General features: G+C 40.0%; 1 protein-coding gene and 1 long non-coding RNA gene across 3 annotated transcripts in view; one reads left to right on the plus strand and one right to left on the minus strand.

Moving 5' to 3' along the window:
• LOC116651246 (uncharacterized) overlaps positions 1-19,688 on the minus strand; it is a 108,094-nt gene that overhangs the window by 50,198 nt on the left and 38,208 nt on the right. The window lies entirely within an intron of this gene.
• ths (thisbe) overlaps positions 11,657-19,688 on the plus strand; it is an 86,965-nt gene continuing 78,933 nt past the window's right edge. Inside the window, exons 1-2 of one of the 2 annotated variants that reach the window (XM_032437217.2) lie at positions 11,657-11,959; positions 14,384-14,928. In XM_032437217.2, coding sequence (XP_032293108.1) covers positions 14,927-14,928 — 2 coding nt within the window. In that variant the 5' untranslated portion in view covers positions 11,657-11,959; positions 14,384-14,926. Of the gene's footprint in view, positions 11,960-13,454; positions 13,472-14,383; positions 14,929-19,688 lie in introns of those variants that run through there. The other variant, XM_070209894.1, reaches the window with a different exon arrangement.

Raw genomic sequence — 19,688 nt, forward strand, 5'->3', positions numbered from 1 at the left:
CAAAAAAAGGAACTTCCAGCTCCCACGCCAGATCCTTTGATGGCTGCTCATAAACTTGTTTAGTGCCAAACTCCCGTTCCCTGCTGCTCCCTCAAGTTATTTTCGTGCTCATGCAACTAAAAATAGTGACAGCAACTAACATTTCCCAAGTAAAGCTAATAAAAGCGCAGAGCAAATTGAATTTAGGCCGTGCTCTGCATAAGCAAAATGGCGCCCAATGACGTCGCGCCGCCCGACAAAATGGCGACCAGGCACCGTTAAGTCGTCGAGCCCCAAACACTTGAATAATGCAGAACTGGCCCAGGATGAGACGTGACGCCAGAGTTCGCGTGTTCGACACGACCTTCAGTTGGGGCGATTGACAAAAGAAAATATATGCTGACTGGAATTTTGTGACGTGCGCTTTTCGCAACGCCCTTTCTTATTGGAAGTGCATTGCGTAAGTGCTTTGATGACGCCAGTCACAAAAGTTTGCCCCCAAACTAAACGCAACAAATCACAAACTCACCTACACAAGTTTAGAGATTGGCTTGGCATATATATTCAATGGCTTCTTTGCAGACTCTGGGGCGCCTGTTGGCGGAGAATAGTTTGAGGGCAGAATTTTCATAGGCTGAATAAGCGAAAAATGCTCAACGGGCATGTAAGTGCGTCAAGCCCAGAGCTTAACTCAATTATATTGCAAGCTCTTCAAAGAAGTGAGGTTATGAATTGGAGTGTTGCCACCTTGCTGGCTTAACACTTATGGCAACACCAAAACTAACATGTAGATTTAAAAAAAAAAATTCCTAGTAAGAAATTCGGAAAAATTCTGAACGTACAAAAAACTAAATTTTAAAATAATTGATAAAATTGGATTTCAGAATTTACCAAGAGTGTTCACTCTCTTTTCTATTTCCTTTTCTACCTACATCCAGGCCTAAAAAGAGAAATCAGATGGGACCTTTAAAATAAAAAACAAAAGTTTATTAAATTAATATTTTAAAAAAGAATATGCAATTTTTGGATTTTCAGAACTACTCACAAGCAGTTACTGATTGGTCTATTTTTTATTATGTGAAGATTATATTACAAATGAAACATTAGCAGAAGCTAACCAGGCTCCAATCCCAGGCAATCATACTCTCTTCTCCTCTCTCTTTTTCGCACTATCTTCACCTAGCTCAGCTCAGACTAACTCATAAGATATGCAACTAGGCCAAATAGCGGATAAATTAACGCCTTAAACATCAGCTGAAATTGAACAGAAAGTCCATTTGCCGACCCTTTCGAGCTGGTTCTTAATACGAAAGAAAATGCTGGCTCAAAGGCTGCATGTTAATTCCAATTGGTGCATGCCCAGTTGACCGACCAGGCGGCCATAACTGGCAATGCAATTAGAGTCTAATAAGACGCAAAACACTAACGCCAGCCGATGCATAAAATGCAGTAGTAATAGTCCAAAAAGATGCCCGAGCAAGCAGACGCAGGCAGCTCAACCAAAAGATGAAAAGAACATGAAAGCGCAGCGGGCCACAAAGAACGTGTAGAAGCCACATGGAACACAACCACCAGCAGAAGCAGCAGCGGCAGCAACAAGAACAACAACAACTGACTGCAGATAGCCATCTAGTTAGCCAACAAATTGCATAGACAGTAAAGTGGAAATCTAACACACAGTCAACCATCAGAGGCGGGAGGGGCGGGAGGCTGCGGCAGATGGGGCACACGGAGCTTTGGCCAGCGGCATGAAATGGTGAGAAATTTTCACAAATTGCGCCCAAGCATTGCATTTGGCGAGAGTCCAGCTTATCCAGCCGGCCGGCCGCTTTGCACAGATATGATTAGGAATTTAAATGCTTTTGAATTATTAAATTAGTAAATATGCAACGCCCGGCTAGATCTGACTTCAATCGGGACTCGCTGCGATCTATGCAGTTGTTGCAGGTGCAGCAGCTGCGCAGACGCAGCCACGAACAACAAAAAAAAAAAAAAAAACCAGTTAAAAGTCCATTAAAACGCCACAAAGAGGGAGAGAGACAGAGGCAGAGATCGCAAGCTAGACTGCTCTAGCATAAAATGCGCGCAGCCTAAAGATATCCTATTAACAATATATATCCTATAATTCTGATTTCTTTTTTTATTCTATTTAGAGGAGAATTCGCATACAATATAAAGTGCTATATATACATATATAAAAGATATCGTATTAACAAGTTATACCAATTCTTATTCTTATCCGATTTGCATGAGAATTCATTGTGCTATATACAATTTTAAATAAAAATCGTTTCAGTTTTGTGAAGAAGTAACTGCATTCTAAATTTCATAAGTCTAGCTTTTATAGTTCCTGAGTTCTCTGAGATAGTTTGCTGTTGATGATGATTGGGTATACTTTTATACTATTTTATTATTCATGTTTTATATATTAGTTGCTGCCCATTCTCTAAGTAGTTAACTATACTTCGAGTACAGGGTATCTGTAGAATCGATCTGTACTCCCATCGAGTCATACCCTAGTCGCAACCGCCCATTCTGCAATCTCCTACTCGTTGCTTAGCTCGTCTTGTTCTTGTTCGATGTTGTTGCTTTTGTTGTAATTACACGCCGCCGTACGCCCGCCCCAGTCGCAGTCGGAGCCGCAGCCGCTGGACGCTGCGTGTAATCGAATCTATCAATCTATGAGATAAATCTTATTTTCTAATCTTGTTATCGTGCGCATGCGCCCCGTCCAACACAAATTGCCAGTCTCAGAGTCTCTCTCTCTCTCTCACTCTCTTTCTCTCTTCCTCTCTTTCTCTCTTTGTTGTTGCAGAGTGCCCCACAGTCGGAGGCTTGTGGCGGCCTTTGTATCGCACTTGTACTTAACTTGTCCGCTTTGCTTTTGGGCGCAGACCAGCGCCAAGTCGGCTGCCCAGCTGGAGCTGTAGGCGAGCACATTTTTGGTATGGTTTGGTATTTCCTTTCAGCTCCCCGCCAGATGGAGCAGTGGCAAATACAAAAACAAAAAAAAAAACTGGCGCATAAATTGGCATAAGTGGACAGCTGAGATAGAAACTTTTATAGCTGGATTTTGGATATGCTTAATGGAACAGTTGCCCGAGAGCTGTCCACGGGTGGGTGAGAATGTGATAGAACAAGTTGAAGCGGCTAGCATATCTAACGAGAATTGAATACACTAACAGATAAGTTTCCCAAGCGGTTAAAACAATGAGACAATTTCTGCCTGCAGCATGTGGAAGTTTATTCACTCTGACAGTTGAAATTCCCAAAAGGTTTAAGCAGCGCGGTCTACAGACTTGTACAGCAGAGCAAACATAAATACTTTAATCTTAATTTGAATATCACAGACAGCGCAATAAAAAATATGTTGTGGCTACCTGAAAGTTAAACGAATGGCCAGTTCCATAATCTAAATAGTGAAACCCTTAACGGAGCAACTGAGGCGAACAATGATGACAGTCCAACTAGCACCAAAAGAGCTAGCACTAAAAATAGACGAAACATATTTATAACCACTTGGCTGAGAGGATGGCGCTCAAGGTAGGGCCTCGAGGCCAAGTAGCAGCACTCCACTAAAATGAAGAAGCGGCATGCAAAAAATAAAGGAAATAAAAAAACCCAACAGAGAGCGAAAAATAAAAAACTAAAAAGCAATTAAGCTCGAGATTAATTTACGCGCGCTTGAAACATTTAACAAAAATATTAAGAAACACAAATAAACGGCAAAAGATGGTCAACCGGGCAACCCGGACAGATCCTAAGCTAGCGCCCTCAAAGAGCTAAAGCGAAACAGTTCGTTTTTTTTCTCTCCGGACTCGAATACCCTTCAGTTGTTACGAAATCGGTTGAACAGATGCTGGAGTATATATTCTTTAGAGCAGCATCAATGGACGACCCGCTTTTGACATGTTCTATGTGAACTCGGACATTGTAAGATCCAGTCTCGGAAAATTTGGTTGTACCTTCTTGTATACCCCGTGCAGCTAAATTCTTTTGCACTTTCATCATGGCTCCCATTTTCTCGACTCATTGCTGAAGGAGTATTTGCAAGTTCTACTCTTCTTAAAATTGCTAGCTTTCGTTTTCAAACTGTTTAAAGGGTATCTGCCAGTCTCATTGTAGTACATATTACATCTCTGTTTTTCCCTCTCTGGTAGCTTCCAAGTGAACGTACAATTCAGTTGATTGAAAAAGATGAAAAGTGCTGCCATGCACTATTGGCAGCTGGACGGCCACTGTAACTGGACAGGCAGTGAGACGGACGACGGGACGGTCCGCGGGACAGACTGACCAAGGTAGGCAATATTTAAACTAAAATGAACAAAAGATGCAAAGCGAAGCCGACACAATCCCAGAGTTCTTGATATATATATAGGTCTATACATATATACATATATATAGAGTTAAACATATGAGTGTGGGCTTTATGTTTGTGTACGTGGCCTGTCGATGTTGATGATGACGATGTTGTTGTTGTTGTAGTTGTTGCTCTTATTGTTGTTGTTGGAGTTGTTGTTGTGACTGACGCCAAGGCATGAGAATACGAAATGCAACTGAGAACGGTTGCCAGGTTTTTAGGATGGCGTCGTACCGTAGCATGTTTACTTAACGAATGCGCGCCCAAAGCAACCCGCCAACACCCCCTCGCCGCACCTCGCTCTCTCTTCCTCTCCCTGGCTCCTACATAAAAGCCACTTGAACATTGGCCACGGAACTGACCAGTGGTCCAGCAGCAGCCAACAACGTCTGAGGTCAAGTGTAGGCATTTTATTATTTTTCTGTTTATTTCTTTTTGTTTCAATCCCGCAGATTGTTGTGTCCACATATTGAATTATGTGAGGAAGTTGTTGTCATCGCTTGAGGGGGTGATGTGGCTGATCCTAGCTGCTAGAGAGCTCACTTAGAGCTCAATGCTGCTGCAAGTTGAAGGATGCGCTAAACGGTTCAGGTCCTAAATACACAGACAACTATTTATACAGGTTTGTTTGTTGCAATAACTATCCTGGCGTTAAGCAAAGTGCTCACAAATCGACTAATTGCAACTGTTCTTAGATGAAGACAAATCTATGGGAAACATATGAGATATGATTGGGCCTATTCTGATTTTAAGCTGAAGAATAACCAATATTAAGCGTATCTTCTGTTTCAAGAAGGTTGCCAATTGCAGCCCAAATATATTAAACAATAAAAAAATCTTTTTAAGACTCAAGCCATCTAAACAAGTATTACTTACTCACAATCAATTTTTTATATATCTTTTATATATTGGTTAATTAATATTATCATTATTAAAAGTATTTAGTCTTTTTAAAGGAACGCTTTCAATTGGCTTCATCTTCGCGTCCTACTTCAACGCTCTTTAGTTAAGACTTTCCAAAAGTTTGCATACCCTTCGTCCACATAAACCCATTTGTAGTTCCTATCTCGGATATTTTCATTGTCATATCTGTTGCCATAGTTCTTCTCCCAGTTCGTATATTAACCAAAAAAAAAAGGTAACTCTTAGCAAACGCGTTCTATGGCGAATACGTAACTCAAACTGTCAAATAAATCAAATGGCAGGAAAAGCGCCGCTGTCAGTCAAAAGGCGGACGGTTTGCTCGACGTCTCAGCTAAACCCATAAAAATCGCTTTCTCGTAAAAATATAAATACAGCCATAATGAATTATTGTGGTGCTAGCCAAAGGTTCTAGACCTAAAAACGACACCTTTCACGCTAACGAAATGCTGCAGTGCGTCAGAAACTTAACGTGGACCTTCGCGTCGGCAATTTATCTTTGAAATCAGCGTCTGTCTCGTTTTTTTGTAATTAGATACGCGCTTCGCGCAGCGACAACCCACACACCCCCACTGCCCCACTGCGCGGCCCGAGTGCAACAACAACTTGCGCAGGTGAAACGCAGCCGGAGCCTGGCAATCATGTGGGCGTGGCTGTCAGAAGGCGCACAGAATTAAGTTGTACAGAAAACGCAAAGAATGCCAGCGACGCGGTGCCCACTTTCATTTGGTCGCCGACCTGCACCTGCATCTGCGGCGACTGAGTTTGTGACTTTGCATGCGCAATCAGCACAATGCAAGATGCTGCTGCCACACCCCGCGCTCAACAACAACAACAACCAGCCGCCTACCACCCTTTTGTCCAGTCACACACAGTTGGCGAGGTGCTAAAATCCAAATGCAAATAGCCGAAGTCCAGCTTCGGACAAACAACTGCAAATGCAACTGCAACTGCAACGGCAACTGCATTGGCAACTGTGGCAATCGCTGCACTTTGCCAGTCTGGCCCAAAGCAGGAGAATTTAGTTGCACTGTAACAAAAAGTGTAGTTGATATAAAAGTTTTTATTATATAAAAAAATTCTAGTTTTTGATTGCACTGTGAAAAAAATTAAAGTGCTTACTTAAATCACAAACCAACAAAGATTATTCTTGAAATCATATTAATTTCCATTAAAATTCCGGTACCTGCATTTTTCTTGTATATGCCAGTGTTTTCCAGTGTAATATGCTTATTAGGTTATTAAGAAAGGTTTCGTCCACAAATGTATATTATTTCCTCATGTTCATATTAATTTAAGTTATATTTGTGGCATCAACATTTATCCATCATACACCCGCTTTTTTCCAGAATTACGTGTTTATAACGATGTCAGCACAAATTCTCAATTTAATTGCGTTACAAACAAGTTCTCAATGGGTCAATATCTAATTATAGGAACATTTTTGAAGTAAACAATAAGCTTAATTGAAAAGCTGAGATCATCTTGAGTCGAACTGTTGATCATTATTTTCCGCTAAAGCGTAACAATTCCGAAAATCCCATTCTAGCTTATGAAGTGCATACACTGAAAGTAAAAGCTTGCACAATCGGCCATTACGAAAAAAAAAAAAAACAAAGCATTGGACGCAGGTCAAGAAAACCGTGAAAAACAAAACAAAACATTGTAAAACGCAAATCATTAACGGAGCAAAATATTTGATCAATTACCAATCCAAATATATTGACACGCTCAAAGCCCGACAGCTAGCTGAGCGCTATTAAAAATTGGAATCGGTAGACAGATGCGAAAACTGACAGACAACTATGGAATTACAACAAAACAACAAAAATAAGCTATGGAAATGGGCAAAACTAAGTGTTAGAAAACAAAAAGCCAACATTTAGCTGGAAAGAGGCAACAGTAGTTGCCTGAACAGCAGATCCGCACCCAGCCCTCCCTCGTAGGGGCTGCTGTAAAGTGAACGTGTAATGAAAATGAGGCACATGGCGGCTCTGTAACTGACATCTGAAGACCTCGTGCTCAGGTGCCGGGTTCGCGTCTCGACTCTGGAGTCTCTCGGGTGTCGGATCTCTGAGCTCGGAGCTCGAAGCTCGTCTCAAAATGACAGTCATGCGACGCGTTGTTTGCGCGGCATAATGAGTTATTAGAAAACGTTTAATAATTTGCATAAATCAACAGCCAATGCTGTAAGCTTGTACGAGGGAAAAAATATGCGCGGAATTTGACAAAAAATAAAAATAATATTAGAAAAATAACAACAAAAATTTGAAATATAAATTAACCGACTGCCAGTTGGTGTTGATAGCCTGGCAGGTAAGCCAGGGAAAAATAGCCAAAAACGCGCACCGTAGTTGTAATACCCTTCAATGTCCTCCTATTAGTGCCAGACTTGAAGATGATAATAAAGAAAAATCAATCCATAATTAATTTTAAAATATCTAATTATCTTAAGGTATCAACAATGATTTTCACATAAGAAAACTTCCTCAAAGCGTTTTTTTTTTTTATATATATTGATGTATCACATAATCCCATTAATCGATTAACCAAATTAGGTTAAAAATTTTCCCACAAGATTTTGGGACAGGTTTCATCCTCAAAGAGTTTCTGAACAAGTTACACATCGTATGCCACAGTTCGTTATACCCTATCTTAGGGTATCATGAATGTGTAGTGGTCTATGACATTTTTGATGCGCGCAATTGCAAATACAAATGAATGCGCGAATTTGATTTCATTTTATTTTTGGCATCCACTTGGGAATTTCTTGTGCAAATAAATAAAAATCATATCCGTTTTTGGCTGAAAATAATTTTATTTTTGTCTAAGTAAGACAAAACTCATGAATGAATCGTTTGTGCAACAATTGTGCAGCTATCTCTACGTGTGTCTACATTATTTATTTGTAGAAAAACCCGATTAGATAATTGCCTTTTCAGTATTTTTATTATATGTCATGTAGTTCAACATGCGTAAGGTATGCCTGCTATTGTCTTATCTAAAGCTAATCTCCGATTTAATAGAGTGGTAAGAAGTAGAAGCTTAAAGGTAAAGGTAATTTAATGAATTATGTCTGAATAAGCGTATTTCTAATTCTATTGCAATGTATCTTTTTAATATGCTAAATAATAAATAATTAAATAGTTATAATAAATAATTATATTGGTAATAATAATTTAAATAATTATAAACACCTAATAGTATGTAAGTGTAGTAATAATATAAATAAAGGTAATATAATATTAAAATAATAAAAAATTACATAAAAAATAATTATATAACAATAATAATAAGTATTGCAGGCAAAAATATTTATATTATGAATATTTTTAATGATACAAATTAAAAAATAAACATTACAATAGCAAACATAATTATAATAATAATAGTAGGGATAGTAAATTATTAAAACAGTAAAAATAGTCTTAGCAAAAAATAAAGTATATCTTTATTATGATGAAACATAGGGTATATGTTTCCAATCCCCCACGGAACAGCCGCAAAAAAAAAGATGAATGTAAATAGGATACATTAGAATATCTTTATATATAAACCAATTTGTCCTGAATGATAGACTGACATATTGACTGACTGATTGGTGATCAACGCACAGCCCGAACAGTAAGAATATATTAATAATGTAAAGGAAGTTTTGCAAAGAAAACTGGGCGGCACTGCAAGTGAGACTTTGGCACTTTTCGCAGAGACAATTTACTTTTTTTTTCAGAAAAATTAATTTGAATAATTTTAGCAGACTTGAATAGAAATAAATCAACTGTGAAATTAAGTATGCTCATCTTAAATTCAAATCCTTGAGTTAAATTAAAAGTGGTTCGAAATTTGTAATAATCATTTCAATGCTTGCGGCTACTTTGACAAGCTGAGCTTTAAGAATTTGCGGAATTCCAATCTCGTCATATCTCACACACTCGCAGATCTTATGGGCAATGCGATTTTAACAAGGTGCGATAAACAACAAATTAATGACTCGGCACGACGACAGGCATCCGCTGTGGATGGCTATGAGGATGGGGATGAGGATGAGGATGTGTATATCTACGCAGTGGATGTCTCATAGTGCACCAGCGGGCGCCGTCTAAAGCGTTAAGCGGTGCCAAAAGGGCTCTACTCGCATTTGGAGCTGAGCCGGTTCCGGCGAACAATTCATAATTGTCATTTATTTATTGCTCAGATATTGCGTGCTTGATTTTACGGGCGCTTATTAAAATGAATTTTTCAACACACGATGCAGCGCACACTCGCCCGCCCTCTCTTCACCACGCCGGACAATCTGATAGGCAATTTGATCGAAAGCTTCGATATGTGAGCTCTCGCTATCAGCGCAGAGTCCGCGCTGTCCTCCAGTGCGTTGCCTGCGTTTTATTACGAGGCAGCACCACCCGCTGCGCATGCGTGTAACTGCATCTTCTTCTTATTGTTTTTTACGAGGCAAGGCTCTGCTTGTCCTTCGGCGGGTTCGTTTCTTTTATATTGTGCGGTGCGCGGGTGGTGGCACCCCTCCGCTCGCCGAGCCAGCCACAGTTGGCCAACTGTTGTCTGTTTCGCCAATTTGTTAGTCTCTGTGCGTGTTCACACCATTAAGCGGGACGTCTTTTGTTTGTGCTGCTCAAATGAATAGCGAACGCTGCGAGCTCTAAGGATCTATGATTAATGAATCTCAACTATCGCAGCCTTAATGCTGTCAATTTATCAGAAAACACCTACATAACTGATTGCCGCAGCGGAGACGACTCCGCGTTGCAGTTGTCCAAGTGCGTGTGCGGGCATCGCGTGAGTAATCAGCGCATTGGCTCTTGATCATCCTGTCCCAGTCCAATGCCAATGCCAACTGCCATGGCAGCTGGCTGCTGACTGCTGTTGTGTCAATAAGCTGCAACATGTTGTTGCTGCCTGCCACAGCCCAGCTGCAACGGCCACTCAAACTCAAACCTGTTGTTGCATGCAACCTAAAGCGAGCACAAAACTTATCGCATGCGAGAGAGCGCAAAATGTTTAATTAAAGGGGTAAACAGCCACCCCCAGCATGAGAGGGACCAAGGTAAAGAGAAAGAGAGAGAGAGAGAGAGAGAGAGAGAGAGTGAGACCTTAGAAATAAGGTGACCAGCTAGCATTTTAAATTGGTAACGGTTAAAAGCTTTTCAAAATAACAGTATGACCTGGCTGTACGGAAAAATTATCTTATTATTATCATTATTATTTAACTTATATCCGATTATTTTTGTTTCAAAAAATTGCAAAGTTTCTTCTGCATATATAGACAAATTTATAAGAACAAAATCGATAATAAGTAGAAAATATTCAAGTATTTAATTTGAATAAAAATAAATATCTGCCCAACGAATGTATGTTTACTAAGTATATTTTGAAGAGCTCTGCTTATTAATTGGTAATGGCAAATATAATTTAATAAAGGTTTCATTAACTTTATATTTGCTGTTTGAAATTTATTGCGTTTTTAAGTAGACAAGCGCAAGTGCTCGTTGAGGAATATCTAAGTTAATCTTATCGAGTCCTCACTGTAGCTCCAATGGTCACCCCGATTGCGGCATTGCGTGCTGTTCCATTCATATGCCCTGTGGAAGTATAAGCAACCCCTGAGCCCTGTCACTGGGCTACTTCCTCAACCTCAACCTCTCCCTTCCCTCGGCCAGTGGCACTCGCTCTTCGTGCTGCGACTTAAGAGCAGGGCATAAAGATAATATTATTGCATGCGATGTTAAGCCTTATTGACCGTTATGCGGGCGCAGTCGCCCTCCCTCTGCGCCTCTTTCGCACTCGCTCTGTTTGCAAGCTTCCGCATAATGTTTAAGAGACCTAATTTCGCTTGCTCTTTTTAAAATGTATGCCCCTCTCTCTCTCTCTCTCCCGCTCTCACTCTCTCTCGCTCTCTCTCTTTCTGTTGCTCTCTGGTTGCAGCTTCGCTCAGTTAATAGCGGCAATTGTGAAGCTTTCTCAACTTGAGCTCCTGGCCGCAAGTTCGGTTGCAATCAACTCAGTTTGCTCTTGTTTCTCTTGTTTTTGTTGTTGTTATTAGCCTCAAGTGGCGTGCACACACACGCACACACACTCACACACGCACACATGCAGCAGCAACGTCGCTGCTCCAGTAGCCGCCCCCCAAGCCGCCCAACCCCCCGCCAGACCACAACGCAACCCGCTATCCACACTCACGCGACGCAGCTGACGCTGGCCGGTCTCCGTTGCCGTCGCCGTCGCCGTCTCCTTCACCTTCTCCTTCTGCTGCCTCCTGCTGCCCCACTGTGCACGCTCTCGCTCTCTCCCTCTCTCTCTCTTGCTTAGTGTGGGTCTGTTCCAATAAGAAACCATCGTCAGTGCCCGGCTCTGCCTGGTCGGCCAGTTTCGCATCGCATTTAGTTGGGTTCACAACAAAAAACCGCAGCCGCGAGTCGAGAGTCTAGAGTCGGGGAATCGAGAATCAAGAATCGAATGCGAATATGAATGCGTCGCCGTCGCCGTTGCCGTTGCCGTCGCGCATATTCGTATCATTTAACACTCTAACCAAATACCGCGTGCCCCGGGTTTAATTAATTTATAACATTAACGAGTCTAATAAGAGCAGCAGTCCAATTAGATTATGTGGCTCATCACAGTTTATGCAAATTCAGTTTATAAGAAAAATTAAATTGAAGAAAAACAAAACCAATCTTTAGAGTTGTATGTATTGCTGGCATGTGTGTGCATGTAGTGTGTGTGTGTGTGTGTGTGTGTGTTTAACACCTTGCTGACCAGACTTCTGGGTAATGAGTAGACTAGCTGTAAACCGCTAGTTTGTGGGGGTTTGTGAAAAAAGGAGGGGCAACTACGCCCCTTTTCTTGTGCAATGTGCAAGTAAAACGTTCGTATTCATATCCTACTTAAGTACACTTGAGCCTTTTAAGCCGTTTAGACGGACGTGTGTCCGTTCAAGGAATAGATGAAAGTGAATCCCTTTTCAGGGACTTTTTTCCCTGTGATTTGACGGGATCTTCAAAGCAATGAATCATGCAATGCATAGAAATAAAGTAAAGCCTGACTAACAAAGAAACCGAGAAACTCGGTTTTAGGCCTAAGAAAATACGATTTAGAAAACAACAAAATATATTTAATATTTTATTTATATTTTATACCCAACTGTTAGAAAGCTGTGTTGATATAACATATGAAATGTTAATAAACTATTCCAGTATTATATATTCAAGTTTATTCAAGTAGGTGCATATTATATTTGCTACCAGGTACACAGAGCAGCCTTTTAAGCACAGCCTGTTCAGTTAAACATTTTCTACTTAACGAGTTTTTCACTTAACATCAATCGAACAAATAACAAAAATGTTTTATATAAAATGAACAAGCATATACGTGAACAATGCACTTTGTTATTGTTTATGTTCCCTCTTTTTTTCCAACAACACACAACATTCTCACGAGCTCATTGTCATTTGTTATAACAATATGCTATAGATATACATATGCATATTAAATTTAAGCTAAAAAAGCTTGCAAGCCATATAGCTCATTAAAATAGTAAGGCCTATCAAATAACTCTCAATAGTTTTATGTTGTTGACTTTTTGCAATACTTTTAAAGCCAACGAACTTCTGTACTTAAATTAAAGCGTAGAAAAGTAGAATAGGCCACATATTATTAAACTCTTAATATCTTTATATTTAAATTAAACTCTTAAGTCTCTTTAAAACGTATATAACTCGAATATCCTTTAAAATATCATCCATTGTTTTTATTAGCTAGCCAGCTGCTAGCTGCTAGCTGCTAGTTAAGATCGGCTTAGCCTCCGCTTAAAACTATCTGACAGTTTTGAAACGAAGCTCAAACGTGGTGAGCTTTAAGCTCTCTAGCCTCGCTCTCTTGCAAAGGACACACGTGCTAGGCCCGAGCAAAAATTCTCTTCAGAGCTCACAGCTGCGACACAACAGATGCGCAGCAGCAGAGCTTTCTTACTCTTTTGCTGTCTATACTCGCTCACTCTCTCTCTCCCTCTCTCCGTGTCTCTCTCTTGTTCTCTGCCGCACGCTCTCTCGCTGTTTGACTCTCTCGAGCGCAGCGCAGTGTTTCCATATAATTTTTGACACTTGTGACATTTTTGACACACAAATCAATTGTTACGTGAATTTTCAGCGCGTCGTGCAGCAGCAGCAGCAGCAGCAGCAGCAACAGCAGCAGCGACGGGTAAAACGCTGAGCATAAAAACAAAATCAAATACAATTTTTTTAAGATAATTTAATTTAGTTGAACAAACAAATTGTCTTTTAAATTGCTGCTGTGCAGTGTTGCAAAAGAGTTCACGAAAATTAAACGGCCCACAAAACGTAATCGTTGCCTACTTTCGTGCGCTGCGTGTGTGACATAATTTCGGTGTGCGTGAATGTGTGTGTGTACATTTTGCTCAACACAGTTTAAACAGTTCTTGACTTGACCTAAACACAAAAATTGTTATTAACAAATACGTTTGCTGCGCCTTGCCATTTGCCTGGCCGCTGCCTGTTTCGCTTTTCTGCTGCTTGTTCCATGCACACTCACACTCACACTCGCAAACACAAACACACTCGCAAACACAAACACAAACACACACACACACACATGTTCATTTGAACGCTTGGTGCAAATCGATTTCTGTTTCCGGCATTTTTCACGTGGTTTGCGGCCCCCTCCCAACACTTTGCTAACCGCTGGGCCGTTTGTCCATTCGTCTGTTTTGTTACGCCCAAGCTTCCGCCGCCCGCCCATTACGCCTCATCCCAACTACCAAATCGTTTTAACATTCGTGCACTTTTGGCATTTGTTGTTGTTCAAGCCTAACGATTTTTCCCCAAGACAACACAAACATCAACAACAACATTTGAGCAGAGCTCGTCGAATCGCTGAAAATGTCTGAAAGTAACAGTTGGAAGCACATTTGGCGAAAAGTTGATCGAAATCAACGTTTGATTTCCGGCCTTTGGCCCAGTATTTGATTATTTCGGCCAAGACTTCTACGTTGGCAATTCAGTCGAAGTCCGACAGCGGCTGGTGCCACGTGGCGTATGCTTAACAAAAAAAAATATATATACAATAATAATAAACATTTTTCCAACTTTGCAGTTGCACACACTTGAAGCCTTTTACTTTTTAACAATTAATTAAAGACTGTGTAAACGATATCAATATGAAAATAGAAAACGCAACACACAAGGAAAATCGCTAACAATAAATCAATTAAAAAAATATATGTACTTACAAAATAAATGCATAATTATTTCGAAAAGTGCTAAACATAATAATCGTAAATTGATAAATAAATAAATAAAGTGCTTAACAAAAGGTGTTCAAAATTCTAAAATATTGTATTAAATGTAACAAAAAAAAAGAAAGATATAATGCCTAATTATAAACTTAATTTATTAAATTAAATCAATAAATTATAAGCAAATCATATCGAATGCAATGAACAATAATTCCACGAATCAATTAAATCGCCAGCCAAATCTCCATTCATTGAAAGCCAATTAATTAGTAAAAGCTACGAAAATTCTTGTTACGTTTAACAAATGTTTGCTTGGATTGAATATAACAAAAGAGCGTAGCCGAAATACGAATGCAAATTAGATGCAAAATAAATGGGTAAAATGAGGTCAAGTAAATACGATGTAAGTATTCATATCAAGAATTATACTTATATATACCTTATACACATGGCAAACATATCATAATTATGCATAAATACTTGTTTTATGCAAACAATTAAGTCACATACTTTTAATATTTAATAAGCTGTTTTAACTAAAGATTTAAAACGAATTTTTGTTTACCAATTAGCATTTTTAATGTGCCCAATGATTAAGATCTACATATTGCGAGAAAGTTGGGCTTAAATATAAGCAAGATGTTTTGTTAATATTTGCACACGATATCAAGATAAATTATATGTTTATTCATTGGCTGAAATTTGTAAGCTAGTATAAGTTTGTCTAAGCAAGAGGAATACCCTTTGCCCCGCTTATTAGAAGAAATTTTATTTTGGCAGCTCTATTTTCAAAAGCTTCATTCGCTCGGATTTTATAAGAAATTTGGGAAATATCTCAACTATTTGACAAAAAGAGGTTCATCTTAATATCCATACATAAGACTGTTTGACTGATAGAATGACTGACTGACAGACTGACTGATTGCCTGATTGGTAATCTACTGCTTCCTATGTTTACCCTATGTGATGCAGCTGTACGCTAAGATGGAATTTCGAAAAATTCCACCCGCAAGTGTTCGAAAATCGTGAAATACGTTTGTATGAAAATTTCTTATATCTAATGAGCTGATTGAAATCACAATTTTAAGTTTATATGGGGCACATTATTGATCCAGTATATAATTTATATAAAATATCTAAAGGTAAAATATAATTATAATTTATTAAATTGATACATAAAAAATATAATTTAGAAAATTATTAAATGAATTACTTGAATTAATAAACTTAAAAAATTAATATAACTTTTATAAGAACATATAATTTTAATTTATAAAATTCCATAAGCAAAACTAATGAAAAAATGTAATATGTTTAAGACTAGAATTTTTTTATTTGTTTCCTTATTAATTTCCCTTTATATATCTGTACCATTTTTCTTTTATTAATTTCCTTAATTACGTAGTTTATTACATTTTATATTAAAAACAATATATATTTTGAAAATATCATATTTTCAACTAATAAAGTTATATTGGTACAAAATGTTAATATACAAAGAATGCAAACAAAATGTCTTCGTTTTTGTAAAAAATTTAGAGTGCATCGTATAGGTATACTTATTCTAGAATCATGTCTTTAAAAGATTTTCAATTGCAGACTGTTTCCCTTCTGATCTTTGAATTGGCAATAAATTTGATGGCTTTCAAGTTGTTGCTGTCAATCTTTCACTTGGTTCAGTTGAAGGTTATACGTATTAAACGTATCTAGGGGGCATGACACAGACAGCTTGTAAAGGGAAAGAGCCGAAAATTTACATAATCACTTAACTCATGGCCCACATTTTCCGTGATTATCCGCGGCAAAAAATGCAAAAAGCCAAGTCAAGTGTACATAAATTAAAACAAAGATCGAAAAGTGCTGGCCCCAATCGAAAAGCAACGACGTTGCCCGGTTGCCTGGTTTGCCTGGCTTGCCCTTAATCTTGAATTACAAATCGAGTGCAATTATCTGACGGCTGCAATGAGTTTCCTGTGTAACTGCCGCCCTCTCCAACGCCCGGCGTTGGCCGTCCGCGGCTTTGCAATTTGTTTTCACACTTTACGATTTACATGAAGGCTGGAGCCGAGCCAATCAATGTTTATTTCTGTTTTTCTCTCGATAAGCGCCACATGCACAGATCTGGGCCCTGGTCAGAACTGGGCCCTGGACCAGGTTCAGGCCTAGGGGCTGCATTGCGTGCTTGCAGTCGTTTATCTGCGAGTGGAGCGGCTCATTCGCTCGCTCTGGAGCTCTGGAGCTGTTAACCGGCTATTGGCGCTACTGTGCGCGCTTTTAAATTTAACATTTAATTGATTTGTCAACACAAATGTCTGTCGCAGTTTCCTGGCTCTCTAAGCGGCTTACCGTGTCGGAATATACATATACATACTCCTCGGGCACTGGCAAGCGGCTTAAAGCTTTGGCTAAACACACAAGTTATGCTGCATAAATTGTCGACTTTAGTTGGAAAACGAAAGTGGAGTGTGAAGGAAGTGTGCCTGCCACATCAGAAGGCAGCTCAAAGGCCAGCTGACAACTGCGACTGCCACAATCATCAATCAAACAGCGCCTGCTCTCGTTATTGTTGTTGTTGCCGCCGCGTTGAAGTGGCATGCCACCACAGATACAAAGCAGCATTTGAAAGCGTCCGCTACCAGCAGCATTCACTGCCAACTCAATCAGCAGCAGAAAGCAAAATGTTGCAAGCTCATTGCGCTGCCTGCGCCCTGCCGTGGGCGGTCATCAGATCCGGGCACCAGTCCAGGCTCTGGCTTAGGTCCAGCACCAGCTCGCGCTCCAAGCCAGCCGTCTCCTTGGTTCTGTGTGCGTGTGTGTGGGCGCCAACTTGTGTACGTGCATTGATTGTTGAGGCGTCGCGTTAGGCATTGTGCATTTGCAGAAGCAACTAGCACAGTGGTTAGAAACTAGCAATTTTTGTATGGAAATATGCTAGACATATGTTAAAGGAGTCAATCTAAATGTTTATCTTCTGCACTTGGTGCTTTGGGTACAGCAACTAAAACTTAACTTACGGATATTTGGTTCTTCTTGTTGAGCAATTTCTGGTGTTCCTTGATATTTGGGAGACTCCCTAACAAAGAGAGAACTCTATCTAAGCAAATTGGCAGGCACTCCAGTCTTTAGAACCATTTATATCGTCATAGTCTACTGTTAGTCATGCTCATTTATTTCACTTAAATTCTCGAATAGCTCGACCCACTGTACCAACTCTGTTTGACATTTTATGCAGAATGACATTTTAGCTTCTTGAATTTTGTTTTTAGGTAGCCAGCGGGACCCGCCTGGAATTGAAATTATGTTGTCTCTTGTCTCGGTCGGGTCTCTCAGTCTTGTCACCGTCTTGTGTCAGTAGCTTTGTCTTTTGGCGAACACGCGCGGCGCGCACGTGGGCCGTGGTCGAGCAGGTCGTGTAGGTCTGGCTTTATTAATTGTGTGCGAATGTTTGCACAATTTGTCAATATTATCGCACAAACATGAACATTTGTAAGCCCATGCACCCAAACCAAGGCCCAAGGCAAACCCAAGCCCAAACACAAACGATAACTCGAACCGGCAACTGCCAAACGGCAGCTAAAAGCCAGCCAACAGCCGGAGACATTTACATCCCCAGCCGCGTTCCCAAACTGTTTGCCTAAGTGATTTGTGATTTATGAATTCACTCGAATTTGCATGCACATTTAATGCGATGTGGCGCACGGGATTGGGAACGGGAAACGAGCAATGGGGAACCCACAGCCCACCTCCCAATCTTTGTCTATGTACGCCTTTGGGGCTTGTCTATTTGCTAATTTTCTGGCATCACACGTCTCCTATGCTTTACGACTTTATAATGCCATGTTAATTGGGTCAACCAACAACACTACGAAAGGTGACGGAACGAACGGAGACGGAGGGCGACAATCGTTTCAAATGCTTGATAAACGCGTTGTGGCATTGCCTCCTGACATGGCTCATACATATTAATGCCGCTGGGGCTGGGACTGCGACTGCCACAGTCAACTGCCTGGTAGTCAACTGGGTGTTGCACTGTGCTGTTGCCAACTGTCTTAGTGGGTTTTGGGTTACCAACAGCAGCAGCAGCAGCAGCAGCAGCTGGCGGACATTGACAGTCAGCCCACAAGGCGGAGATGACTAAGAAGAGTTGATTTTGATTTGAATTTAATTATGGTTTAGACAAAGTTGGCAAAGTTGCAAGGTCTTTAAGGGTGCAAAAGATTTACCGAGCTAAGATCTTGCGGGTGTAATACTTGAACATTATAATTAAACTCCCAGCTGAGCCAGACACCATGTACCACTGCTAATGGCGCTCGAGCAGGCACTTTATTTTAGTTCAAGCAGTTCACTTAAAGTAATTTGTTCAAGTAAAACCTTGCATAAGCTTCAATTAACCTTTGCAAGACATGTAATATCAACCAGGTGCACATCGGGCGCCACGCTAAGCCCGTGCAGGGACCGCATTTCAGGTTAGTTTGTAATCATTTAAAAAAAAATAATTGCCACATTAAACATACAATTAAACTGAAATGGAAAATAGCTTAAAATATAAATCATAATAAATAATTATTGGCAATGTAATTTAATATGGCGCCCGAGCAGGGACTGCAATCAGAAAGTGTGTAAACATGGCGCCTGAGCAGGGACTGAGATCAGAAAGTGCGTAAGCATGACGGCCGAGCAGGGACTTTATCGTAAGTGCGTTAAATTTAAGTGATTTATGCAGGAAAAGCTTTCTATGGGAAAGTGCATAGCCATTACTTTGCATATGTTAATACTATGCAAATGGATTCCGTTTTGGGATGGCGCCCGAGCAGGGACTTTGTGTTAATAAAGTCCACTTCAACAGCAATAAAACGAAAATAAACAAATGTTGAGGTTTACTTTTAAATAAACTTTTTATACGCGAGCAACACATTAACAAATGATTTCACATGGCGCCCGAGCAGGGACTTTACATTAAACAACTTTGCCTCCGTTCACCTCCATTTGAGCTGCCATTAGCCTGCAACATAAATAAATTGACCAGAGAAAATAGCAGAAATAATAAATAAATAAAACCGCAGATAATTTTATATGGCGCCGGAGCAGGGACTTGCGTTTAGCTAAACTTAAAGTGCTTGGTCCAAAGTCGAACTAACGCTAACATAAACCAATAGACGACTC

The sequence above is a fragment of the Drosophila virilis genome, chromosome 5 (genome assembly GCF_030788295.1).
Source record: "Drosophila virilis strain 15010-1051.87 chromosome 5, Dvir_AGI_RSII-ME, whole genome shotgun sequence".
Lineage (NCBI taxonomy): Eukaryota > Metazoa > Arthropoda > Insecta > Diptera > Drosophilidae > Drosophila > Drosophila virilis.